General features: G+C 38.4%; 1 protein-coding gene across 1 annotated transcript in view; it reads left to right on the top strand.

The window, feature by feature from the left end:
- The window catches only part of LOC140953798 (dynein axonemal heavy chain 5-like), an 87507-nt gene extending 79967 nt beyond the window's left edge, over positions 1-7540 (top strand). Inside the window, exons 87-94 of the mRNA XM_073403184.1 lie at positions 54-193; positions 1089-1253; positions 1868-2062; positions 2846-3076; positions 3756-3944; positions 4756-4968; positions 5385-5513; positions 6434-7540. Coding sequence (XP_073259285.1) covers positions 54-193; positions 1089-1253; positions 1868-2062; positions 2846-3076; positions 3756-3944; positions 4756-4968; positions 5385-5513; positions 6434-6868 — 1697 coding nt within the window. The 3' untranslated portion in view covers positions 6869-7540. The remainder of the gene's footprint in view (positions 1-53; positions 194-1088; positions 1254-1867; positions 2063-2845; positions 3077-3755; positions 3945-4755; positions 4969-5384; positions 5514-6433) is intronic.
- Positions 7541-12500: the final 4960 nt, after the last annotated feature.

Here is a 12500-nt window from a genome sequence, read left to right as displayed (position 1 = left end):
ATCAAACGCAGTTATTTGCAATCATTTCTCAATTATTTGTTCGTCCATCTCAGACTGTCGAGCCATCTCCATGGGTCAAGGTCAAGAGGTACATGCGCGAAGATTGCTGTCTCAGTTTATGAACGAGGGAGGCTGGGTGCTACTGCAGAACTGTCACCTGGGACTCAACTTTATGGACGAGTTATTAGAAACGGTAGGAGAAAACATTTAATTTTTTTACGGCAGCGATAATTTGCCTTACATCGGTTTGCCTAGAATAGTATCCTCGCTTACCCTAACAGTGATGCTTGGATAAGTTCGTCTCGATATATTTATCCATTCCAATAACCTCTAGATTGAGTTTCAACAGTTATTGTATCGATAGGCTCGTTAATCGTTTGTCTCACGATAGGCAATTTGTTTGTGATATCGATAGTGTTTTTGTGTGCGTAATGTTAACCATAAGCTTGCTGTTCTCACATAGACACTTTGCATTTGAACTCGATAATGATTTCGAGTGCCTAATGCTGGTCTTCATAAGGCGATGGTGCTGATTTACTGGGCGGGAAAATTAGTAACACTATGGTTACTTGTGATTGTTGCATAATGCACCTTGTTTACCGTTCGAAATTTTGCATAACCATTGCTTCTATTTTCTCCTGGGTATTACAGTCGTCCCAAGAGAAATCGAAGTCAGTTGTTGTGCAAAACTTTGGAGGGTAACAAGGTGCCTTATGGTTTATGTGAAAATGATGAGTTGCGAACCTCACTCATGCTTGCATTGGTGTTTTCCGTCCTAAGCATTGTTGGCATGGTTAGTCCCGCTCAGGAAATCGACGTTATTAGAGAGTTTAACCTTTACGTAAACGCCGAACGGCAAACTTCAGATTCAAGTTGAGAATTTCTCAAAATAGAAAATGAGCAGATAAAAACACCTTAGAAAATTCTTTTGGATATTCTAAAAAAATTGCGTGAAATTACTAATTTATGTGTAGAAATAATGAACAGTAGGCGAGGGGAAACTTGGTCACGTGGTACAAATTCGCGTTTGCCGTTTGACGTAAACGTGATGCTTAACCTCTCCATTGTCCTTGTTATTTATTTTGCAGATTACGTCAACTGAGAATGTTAATGAGAAGTTCCGTCTGTGGATAACAACTGAGGTTCATCCTAAGTTCCCCATCACTCTTCTGCAGTCGTCTATCAAGTTTACCAACGAACCTCCGCAAGGCATTAAAGCGGGTCTGAAGAGAACCTACGCTGGCATCACACAGGTCTGTAGTTAAAAATCATGGACGTGTCGCGCGAATGGCGCCGATATTTCGGGTACAATACTTGTACATCGACAGCCTCACATTCAGGTTAAAAATAATTTGACTAGGAAACAATCAGACGAGGCTCAATATGTATCAGACAATGTGAGACTAGGGTATCATTTATGCAGTGTCTACGGGTGCTGCCATCAATTGTATACCAAAGTAATTTTTAATAACAAAGACTGGGGGCAAACCAGTTGGCTATTTATAAGCAAGGCCGAGGATGTGAACTTGGGACTACTGACAAACAAATCCAGCTAGTGGTCAGGGCGAGACTTTAATTCAAGACGTCCAAATGGCAAAGTCGGTATTTTGACCTCTCTGCCATACTGCCTCATGTGTGGTGATTGATATTTTCCCCCTCGTTGCTTTACTTGACTACCTGGGAAGAATCTCGCCACTTTCCCACCAAGTCATATGTAAACTCTCACCAGCCATGACTTGCTTAGCGTCAATATTTCCTTGTAATCAAGACTGTGTGCCTGTTTTGTAAACAGTAATGGACTGATCACCAGGGATTTCGTTAAACAATGCTTGAATTAAAATTGTTTTTGTATATTGTTTATCCTTAGGATCAACTTGATGTCACAAACATGCCCCAGTGGAAGCCCATGCTGTACGCTACAGCTTTCCTACACACCATTGTACAAGAGCGTCGTAAGTTTGGTCCTTTAGGATGGAATATTCCTTATGAGTTCAACTCTGCTGATTTAACAGCTTCTGTGCAGTTTATTCAGAACCATCTGGATGATATCGACCCCAAAGCGGTAAGTGTTTTGCACCAAGCGTTGCTTGAAAAAAGCATGAAGAAAGCCGTTGACAGTTCGTTGCAAATTTGAACTCGATTTGAGTTTAATGTTTATTTATCTTTCATTTTTTCCCATTAATTTCATTATGAGCTTCTGTAGGTAAATCTAGCTGGATGTTTGATATTGTTACCGCCAAATAGGATTGCCACCAGATAGAGTGAAACAAAACGATAACTTCTTAAAGCATTAAGAGAAGGTATAAACAACAAAGCAAACATAAAATAAGAAGGCACTAATGGACGAACTCGAAAAAGAATTACACGGATTGATTTGAGGTTTTCGGAGACTCGTTGGGCTAACAGTTTTTCAAAGTTCATTTGTGTTTTTTGTAACGTTTGATAATGTTCTGGTGAGACAAACTTGTTTATTTAAAGCTGTAATTTTGCCATTTATAAGTAGTTTTCTTCGGTAACTACATGTTCCTTAGCGAAAGACGACGCGTAGCTGGCAACATTACTTCTATAAGCCAGAAAGAGTGATCAGCATCAAATTTCACCTTATTAAGATCAATGCTTAATATCTGCATCAATACGGGCAAATCACAAGAATTAAAGACATGATCACAGATCATCTGTCCAGTTATTGATACTTTAGGAACTTCTCCCCGCTACTTCTATAGTAAACGTATAGGGGCGACAAATGAGAATTTGAGTTTTGATATTAAGTTTTGAAGGGTAAACAAAAGAATCTAGACAGCCGCGTCACAGCTTCTTTAAACAAATTCACCTTTTCTCCTTCCAGGGCGTGTCGTGGGTAACAGTACATTACATGCTTGGTGAAGTCCAATATGGTGGGCGTGTCACTGATGACTTTGACAAACGCTTACTCAACACTTACGCACGAGTATGGTTCAGTCAGGAAATGTTTAAAGACACATTTAAGTTCTACCAAGGATACAATATCCCTCGCTGTGCACAGATCGCTGATTTTAAGGCTCACATTGATGAAATGCCAATGTCAGATACGCCAGAGGTAGGGTAACGGAAACCCTTTCTTTATCTTATGATTATGTGGCCCACCGTGGGTTAAATCTGCAACTAATGCAGTTCAGCGTGATGAGACCATTTTAGCAGGACTTTAAACTGAACTGCTCCCAACTATAACAAAGGCTCTAAGATATTGCTTCAGGAATAGTAATTATTTCTTAACTGAAGAGGTACACCGCCAGTGTATAATAAGATCATGCTCTATCTAAATTTCTGTATGCCTCTCACGAGCAGGAATTCTTCTTTTCCCTATTTCAAAAAAAAAATATACAACCTGACTATTTCCCGACTTCATGAAAAAGACACGAAAAAAGCTCAATCGTAGATCAGCCCCATGGCAATAGTTTCCTACAATTTTTTTACAACTATCGTAAAATTAGTCTTTCAAATTCATAGAGAAAAAGCAAGAAAGTGGTTAAGGAATGCGTTTAAATCCTGTCAAATACTGCTGAGAGTAAGGCTATGATATTCTAGGAAATAAGTTATTAACACACCGCGCCCGATCAGAATAAAGTAGCAATTTGTGTTTTACTAAGTTTGTAACCCTCATATTTTTAACACTCGTATTTTCAAACTTGATATAACCCACGTGATCATGTATTAAACTTTTCCCATTTCCATACAAATGCTAACTCGATATCTTAAACTGTCCTTACTTTTTTCAGGTTTTTGGTCTTCACCCGAACGCTGATATAACATACCAAACGAAGACCACTTCAGACGTGTTGGAAACAATTGTGAATATCCAACCGAAAGACAGCGCTGGAGGATCAGGAGAAACTCGTGAATCACTTGTAGCGCGTCAAGCCACTGAAATGTTGGATAAGCTACCGCCGGATTACGTTCCTTTCGAGGTCAGGCACTTTCCCTGGAATATTACTTATCTTGTGCTATCTTGTGCTCGTTCTTGCGTAAGCTTTTTCACAGCTTTTAGTATTTCCTTCGTTTTTCGCTGCAATTGACCATTTTCGGGTTTCCTCTAGTTTTTCTTCTTTTGTATTTTTTTTCCCTTTTCTTTTGGTTGTTTGCAAACGTAACTCCTTCTCACGTGAAAGTTCTGCACGCGGCCTCAACTTCCAAGTGACGGTTCCTGGAACTCGCAAATGACCTATTGCTTAACTCACTAAAAGTGTTTGTGTTGGAAGATTTTAGCTGTATGTGCACTTCCTCAGTATCATTTAGATCCTGGTTATTTAACGAATAACTAAGAACTTTATTGGTCAATTGGAGGTTGGGAGTGAGACTGGATTGGTGTTGGTTCGAATTCCACTATTGTGCTGGAGACTGGATCAACATTCATCATCCAACTAGCCCCATAATGCAATTCGATACATTACCGACCCAGTCTACCGCTCATCTTGAAATGGCCAATAAATTCCCGCAGGTCTAAGATGTCCATGAAAATTGCAAGTCTCAGCAAGAACATTCGGTTTCGTTTACAATCATCATATACTGTCAATGCCAGCTTCATTAACAATTGTTTGTGCTTTATATTAGTTCTGCGAACTTACTTTGGTCTTCTTTCTGAAGAGAGCGCTCTCAGTTTACGAATTTTACTGTACGACCGCTTCAGCAGGACGTCATGTGTCAGATCGTGCTTTAATGTTTTTTTTTTGTTGTTGTTTTTTTTGATTGACCTACCTTTCTTTCCATAATTCGCAACAGGTGAAAGCGCGTCTCCAGAAAATGGGTGCGCTGACCTCCATGAATATTTTCCTTCGGCAAGAAATTGACCGCATGCAGAGAGTGATAACCGCTGTGAGGAGCACACTGGTTGATCTTAAACTCGCTATCGATGGAACCATCATTATGAGCGAGAACCTTAAGGACGCTTTGGACAACATTTATGACGCTCGAGTGCCTGGCCTTTGGAAAAAGGTAGGGTACCTCGTTATGTTTTAATTCGGCTACCTGAATTTGGGCTAAAATAGTCAATGGCTGTTATGGCTCCCTAAAATGAGTCCCAGAGGTGGCTAAAATAGTTTTCTGACATGGCTGTTTGTTTCCCCACTTTTGTTCCACTGGAGGCTGAATCTGACTTTCTGTCCTCAAAGCTAATTTCGCGTTGGGGGCTGAAAAATGAGGTTGATTCTAGACCTTCAGAATAGCGGGATAGAGTAACAAGCATCTATTGCCTTTTTAATGTAATACTACTGCTTAAACGCTAGGTCGTGAGCATGTTATGAAATACTATCAACGATCAAATGCCCTGATTTTTGAACAATTACTAACCTAGTCAGATTATTCAAGGAATCGAATTGTCTCTTAAACTTACCCTTTTTTCATTCTGACAGATATCCTGGGATTCGACCACCCTCGGTTTTTGGTTTACCGAACTGATTGAGCGCAATAATCAGTTTTCGTCCTGGTTATTTGAAGGCAGGCCCAATGTGTTCTGGATGACTGGTTTCTTCAATCCTCAGGTAAGACTACGGTCTCCGCTTTTACCGAGCGACTTCGTGTCAGTTGGTAGCTAAATGTTCCCAAAGATGGGTGGAAAAGTAAACTATACAGAGTTAAAAAATGTTCGCCATCTCTGTACTTTATATCACAGCAAACCCTAAAAATTACAACTTCAGCGGTATCAATGCACTCTCTCACCCTGACATCCTGTCTCTTCGTTGTTTCTTCAAAATCCTTTTCTGACAATTACAACTTTTGGGAACTTAGTAGGCATTCATTGATTGAAATATTTTTTGGAGATGGCACCGAGTGCTACCATTAACTAAAATATAAAGAACATTTAGACCTGAGTACGAGACGGTTCCGTTCTCATTACGAGTACTATTTGACGAATTCCATAGCTCCGTTCCTTTTGTGATGCATATCTGTGTGACAAGTGTCGTGTGAAGTATACGATCTGGATTTATAAAAGTTTTACTTAAATTAATTATTGTACTTGACTTGAAGTACAATTGACGAATGGTCCATGCTGCGATCTTACTTTTGAGTCCGTTGAGGAGAAACTTAAAGTATGCCCATTCAAACTAAACCTTGTTTTTTAATTGTTGCGAGCGTCAGTAATTGTTGCGAACAGTATTCCAAATGAATTGCGTTTAAGAGCTGGAGGTCTAGAATTTAACAAACAAGTGAGGAACATTCAATTTTAGTTATCTAATTTTGTAATTTTAGATGCTAGATATTTTATATTTTTACATTTCTATGTACATATTTCTTTCTTTCTTTTTTAATATTGATTTGTGGAAAACCTGCAAAATAGCTTTAGCTAAGTGTTTCTCCCACGTTAAATAAAGATTATGTTATGTTATGTTATGTTATGTTATGTTGTCATAATTCTTATAGCAGTTCAATAAATCGAGGTACTTTTTTTCTCCTCTTATAGGGTTTCCTGACAGCTATGAGACAAGAAATTACTCGTGCACACAAAGGATGGGCGCTCGACAACGTTGCTCTTGCCAACGACGTCACTAAGATGATGAAGGAGGATGTTTCGTCAGCCCCTGCCGAAGGAGTTTACGTGCATGGCTTGTTTCTGGATGGCGCTGGCTGGGATCGTAGGAATTGCAGGCTCATGGAACCCGCGCCTAAGGTTCTGTTTACCGCTCTTCCTGTGGTTCACGTTTACGCGGTTAACACGGCTGCTATGGCAAAAGACTCGAAAGATAACAAAGATGCGCTGAAGTTTTATGAGTGTCCTGTGTATAAGAAACCAAGGCGCACAGACTTGACCTACATATTCTGCTTAAATCTCAAGACCTCGCAACATCCCGATCACTGGATTTTGCGTGGTGTGGCACTTTTATGCGACACAAAGTAGCGATCTTTTTGAAGTGTGACATTTTTGTTTGTTTTTCTATTATCTGTAAAACTTTCGTGTACATTTTTTACTAATAAGGAATCTGGTTCTGTCTCAGTGTGCTACTGGATTTCGTTTTTATGGGAGCTTGTTTCCATACAAAATCTTGTTCCTTTGACCGTCTTTTATATATCGTGGTCTAAAAAATGGAATGATGCCCTTCTTACCTTCATTTCTTTTTCCGGGACTGAAAAGCATTTTTGTCCTCTCCCAAAACAAACAGTAGCTGATCGCAGGTTAGTGGTGCGATGCAAGGACAAACCAAATAGAAAATGCATTTATTTTTGGCTACTAAGTTGTTCTATAAAGTTTTGCGAGTTATATTTTTATTAAAAACCTGGAAATTTAATTTCTTAACGTAACGTATTTGTAAAATTTATTTTTGTGTAACAACGAACTAGCGGCCAGTACTTGCGGGATTTCACTTATTTTATTTTTTTACTTACTTGAGGATTTACTTGCCTGGCATTTGAAAGTGGTAAAGAAAATACTTAAAGCGTGTTTGATACGTTACAACATATCCAGTTAGCATTAGATGCTTAAATTGTAAACCAAAGAGAGTGAATGAATTTATTTAAAATACAGTGTGAATGCAAAAGAAGGAAATAAAGAAAAAAAGCTTGCATTGAAATTAAAATTGTCCAAAGTAACATGTTATGTATGGCTTTAGCGACTCGAAACGGACGGACGTTTAGTAGGTTAGGGTTCGTACAGAGTCTTGAATTATTGTTTGCCCAGCAATTTTCCAGACCTGGAAAAAGACTGGAAAATGGAGATGAAGTCTGGACAAATAATTTGTTTGCAGCGCACCTAAAAAAAGCTTTGTTTCTTCCTTTTTAAGGTCTCTATTGATCACCTATTTGATAACCTTGAGTTTGAAAAAAGAAATAATTGTTTTGGAAAAAAGTCTGGAAAACCGTCTTGGATTTTGGATCCAAAAATCTGTACGAATCCTGTTAGATACACTGCTTGAAGTCCACCTGTCTCTTTAAATTCCGTCGAATTCTTATCCCAGCCTGGAAGTTTTTCAAATTCAACACTTTCCATTGCTTTTTGTTGGCTATACTGCGCAGGACGCTGTTGCCTGATCGTCGCATGGGGTCCACGAACGTAGGGGACAAGTAACAAAGACATGCTATCGGAACCAATCAAAACGCAGTTGTTTTTCGGACCTGTCGAAACTAATCGTCACTAACCCGATTTGATTCGCAAAGGAGTAACGCGAGCCGCAGCTCCTGAATCTGGTATATATCTCTCTAGGCGAACTTAGTCGGTTGTTTTTGAGGCCGTTCCCTTTGGCCATAATTTTCAACGGCAGATAATTTTTGTCGGTGTAATATTTATTTATTTTAGTAATTTGGGTCTATCAGCTTCGAAATATTTCGATCGATTTAGCTCTTGAAGAGCTGGAATGATAGAAGAGACCATTTGTATTGCTTCGCACTTCGCAGACGATTGTGTAAGTCATATGCTCTTCAAATGCGAGGAAATGCTCTTTAGCTGAGGCTTTTTACCGTCAAAATATATCGGTAATCATGATTTCATGTTACACGAGTGTTTTTACGAGAATATGCTTTTTGTCGTGTTGTCCCTACCGGATTCGAGTACTGGCTCAGTCAGGTTTTTTTTTTCGGCATTTTTCCCTATTTTTTACTGTTGGTTTTTTCTTTTACTCCCTTTCATGCTACTGCTCTACCTTTTCCTAAGCTTCCGGGGTTCTACGAGACGGATATTTTCGAGTCCAATAGAAATATTTTCCGATTGTCATCGGCTCACGACATTCACTCAGTTCTCAGATTCGCCGTGGTTCAAAGCCAAACCGCGGTTATCTGGATGAGTGGCTTTCATTTGATGATGGGTGTATTCGCATAAATGCTATGAAACTTTACCATGATGTCTGAACAGTTAAATTTATGCTTTAACATGTCAATTGTGGTAGCTGAGTTTTCAAGTCTGTAGTTGTGTTACACATAACTCTAGGGTTCTCAATTCTCTGTTCAAGATTTCATTTTCCCTGCTATGTTTTACAAGAATAATGCAACAGTAATATGCAGCCGCGGTACTATAGTGCCAAAGGGATTTTTTTGTTATACCTCTATTTTTTTTTTTCGCAGACCGCGCGAAAAGGTTTAACTTCCTTTTTTGTTTTTTTGTTTTTTTTTCTGAACGTCTATATTTCTTTCCGCGGTGTTTTTCAAAAACCTTAATTTCAAAACCTTTGAACATGTCAATCGCACATCAAGAATCGACAATGAGTTCATGTTAAATCATGAAAGGCTCCGTATTAAACGAAAGCTGACAAGAGAACGAATACACAAACTGAGCAGTTTGGTGGTAGGCACACATTGGGAATTTGGGTCTCAAATTTGCCTGAAGTTTATTTCAACTTTCAAGCTTAAAATTAACTATTAAAATCGATCTAATGCAATTACCCATTCAAAGATGTTTCTCGCCTATCGTTTTAACACTCGATACCGCGTATTGAAGTGAATTTTAGTTTATTATAAATTTGCAAAATTAAAAACTGCATGTAACCCAAGGAAAAAACAATAGGCGAAAAGATTATAATAAATGAAAGAGAAGCAGCGTTTTAATCAAAATTCGCCGATTTGCAAGTTGCAATAAAAGAGGAATAGTTGGCGCTTTGCTGAGAGGTCCGCCTAAGGAAGAGACTTCTCACGACTGCTGATCTTGGAACTCTACTGTATCAGGTATGAAATAAATTCATTAACTACCTACGTCTTCCGGTTAAATAACAGGTAAAAATATTTCAAGGTGGTATCATCAGGAGAAGCCTCCGAAGTTTTACACGTCAGTAAGCTAGTCAAAAAGTTTTTAGGGGGCACTAGCTGATGTAGAACATGGTTCCTGATTAGCAACTGAAGAGAACCACTCCATGATCATAGGTTTGTGAATTGTTTATTTTTTTTTCTCGAACCAAACAGTATATATATCTCCAAAACTTCGCCAGACGCTTTCAAGTTTCAGTCCACTTCCTTCCTATGCCCCTTTTGTAAAATTTTTCATATAGCTACCTGCTATTATGATATCAGTAAATATAAACACTTCCGTTGGATTTCCAAGTAGTAAGAGATCTTTGCAATAATGCCCCTTTAGCTGTCACGTGCTCACGGACAAAAGTCGAAGACAATCTTAAGTTGTCGACACGTAGATTATATAATTTAGAAATTCAATAAATTGGCTACAGGTGTACCTAAAAAGAATTTAATTTACACTAATAACAGTGATTGGTGGAATTGCAAATATCATGCTGCAAAGACCGTCATGTTCATTCATAGTCGGATTTTTTCTTTGATCTTCAAGACACTGTTTTAACATATGTAAGTGATATCAACTCCTCGGATTTCTAGGAGGCGCCGCAATTGTGATTTAAATCCTTACTTTCAAAGTTTTTTACAACTTTGAAAGTAAAATAGTAATTAAAATTACTATTTTTGCCATTACCTGTCACGTATACTAACTGAAAAAGACAATCGGCGGCATAATGAGTTGAGACACTTCGCCCTAAATGGACTTTAAAAGGGGAAAAGATAGCGTTTAAAAGGGGAAAAGATAGCGTTTCCTCCCCCATCCCCTCCATGCAATGTTGCGCCACTGTTCGAGCTACCTTTGGAAAACAAGAAACGTCCCAACTTTGAATGGAGGGGACAGGGGAGGGGTGCGGATTCTTATGTTTCTGAAGTTACCCTATTTGAGTATAACGTCTCAACAATTTTGTCGCCGATTGTAGGTTTAAATATTCAGGTTTTCTGAAGCAAGAAATAGTTTGAAGACCAGTTTGTAGATTGTCAAGAAGTACAAAATATAGGTATGTACAAAATACTTTTATCATTTACAATAATTATTACCTAAAGATTTTTCAGTCTACTTTGTTTGATTTAAATGACATCGAAGTGTCGCAAACAGGACTAAAATGTTCTGAAACAGGAAATCAACTGAATCAAAAAGCTTTTCGATCTCAACGAGAACTTACCCTCAATGTAACGAATTTTGTTCCAAATAAGCAAACACGCAATCAAAAATTACCCAAGTCAAAAAACTGCTGAAAAAAAAAAGTACTAAAAATACTAAATTTTAACTGCAAGACGGGATTAGTGCATAGGAACATATGGACACGACTCTTCAAATTTAATCCTTCGTAATAAAAAAGGACTCCGCCAGATGATTTGTAACCGTGGTAAGTTTCAAGGTTTTTAAGGTTTTAAGCATGAAGGAACTACGATACTGTACATGAAAGCCAAAATTAAAGCAGATCTCAACACCAGTGTCCATCCTGAAATCTTCACGCATCCCAGACAAGAGAAAACATTGCGTTGCTCTTAAAAAATGTGTTTTACTTTCCGGAGATCGTTTATCGGATTTTTCGGTCTCTAGATGTCTGTGCTACACCGGCTGTTACCGATTTTTATGAGAGAGTAGAAAAAAGGCCGATTAGGCCGATTTTTCGGGTGAAAATCCTCCTCTACCATGAAAGCCGCCGAAGTGTACATCGATGTACAGCCATAGTCCGCAGTACAATGAAGGTTAAGACGTATCGCAAAACCACCTGCCCAAAGCGCTTCAAGACGACATTGGAACTGTAGTTAATTATGTATTTCCTTTCATTTCATTTCTCCAAAATAAGCGCAGATAAAGTGAATTTGTTTCGAAATAATATTGGTCCCAGATGAATCTTATAAATCGTTTCTTTACGCAATATTCTTAAATAAGCGCTTACAGTGCGTTTGGGACGCCTTTGGCAAAAGCATTAGATCAGGTATTCCTTCCAAGAATCTCGCCTTCTTTCCGTTGGCTTTCGATTTTCCGGCTCTTCTATGCATGTACAAAATAACACGTTATTCACCCTAATGTACTCTCAAGAGTTTGCACTCACCTATACCTTTTTAAAGTTCTCGTCAAAAGACAGCATAAGCATTATGCAAAACCATAAGTATATTAAGAAAGTTGTTCATGGCGTGCAATATTATTGGCTTTCAAGACGGCTTTTCCTTTCTGACGATCTGACGTTAAAATTCTTACCGTTCCTGCCTTAAAAGATGGCAGGACGATGGCATTGCAAAGTGTAAACTTTAAAAAGCTTTAAAAGGTAAACCAACTTTACAATGTACTTCGGATTTGAATTTGGCAGTGCAGAAAAGTACTCCCTACTCCCTCAAAATATACCGCTATGTCATTTGTCGCCATCATGAGAGCCAACCTTGCGAAAAAATAAGGGAACTTCGAGCCTGATCCACATCAGAATTCATAACTTACGCCTATCAATTTTCTGAGTTACTTGGCATTTGATATAGTACGCTTTCCAAAACATTTCGTGTTTTTCCAAAACAGCATTTTCTGAATGAAATGAGCACTTTATTGGTAAATGTCGGCAGGCTTCCATTGCTTTAACTGAGACCTCAGAGGCGTAACATTCACCAAAATAACACCGACCATAACTTTTTGAAATAAGTTACGGATGAAGAAAAAGTTGCTTTCGAAACACGAAAAACCTTGCAGTTTTTTTTAACGGACTTTTAAAATTGTTAACAAAAATCTTACTTTTTTCACAGACACTAAAATGAAACTCTGAATA

This window comes from Porites lutea, chromosome 1 (genome assembly GCF_958299795.1).
Source record: "Porites lutea chromosome 1, jaPorLute2.1, whole genome shotgun sequence".
In the NCBI taxonomy this organism is placed as follows: domain Eukaryota; kingdom Metazoa; phylum Cnidaria; class Anthozoa; order Scleractinia; family Poritidae; genus Porites; species Porites lutea.
The sequence above is the reverse complement of the archived record's forward strand: the minus strand, read 5'-3'. Positions and strand labels throughout refer to the sequence as shown.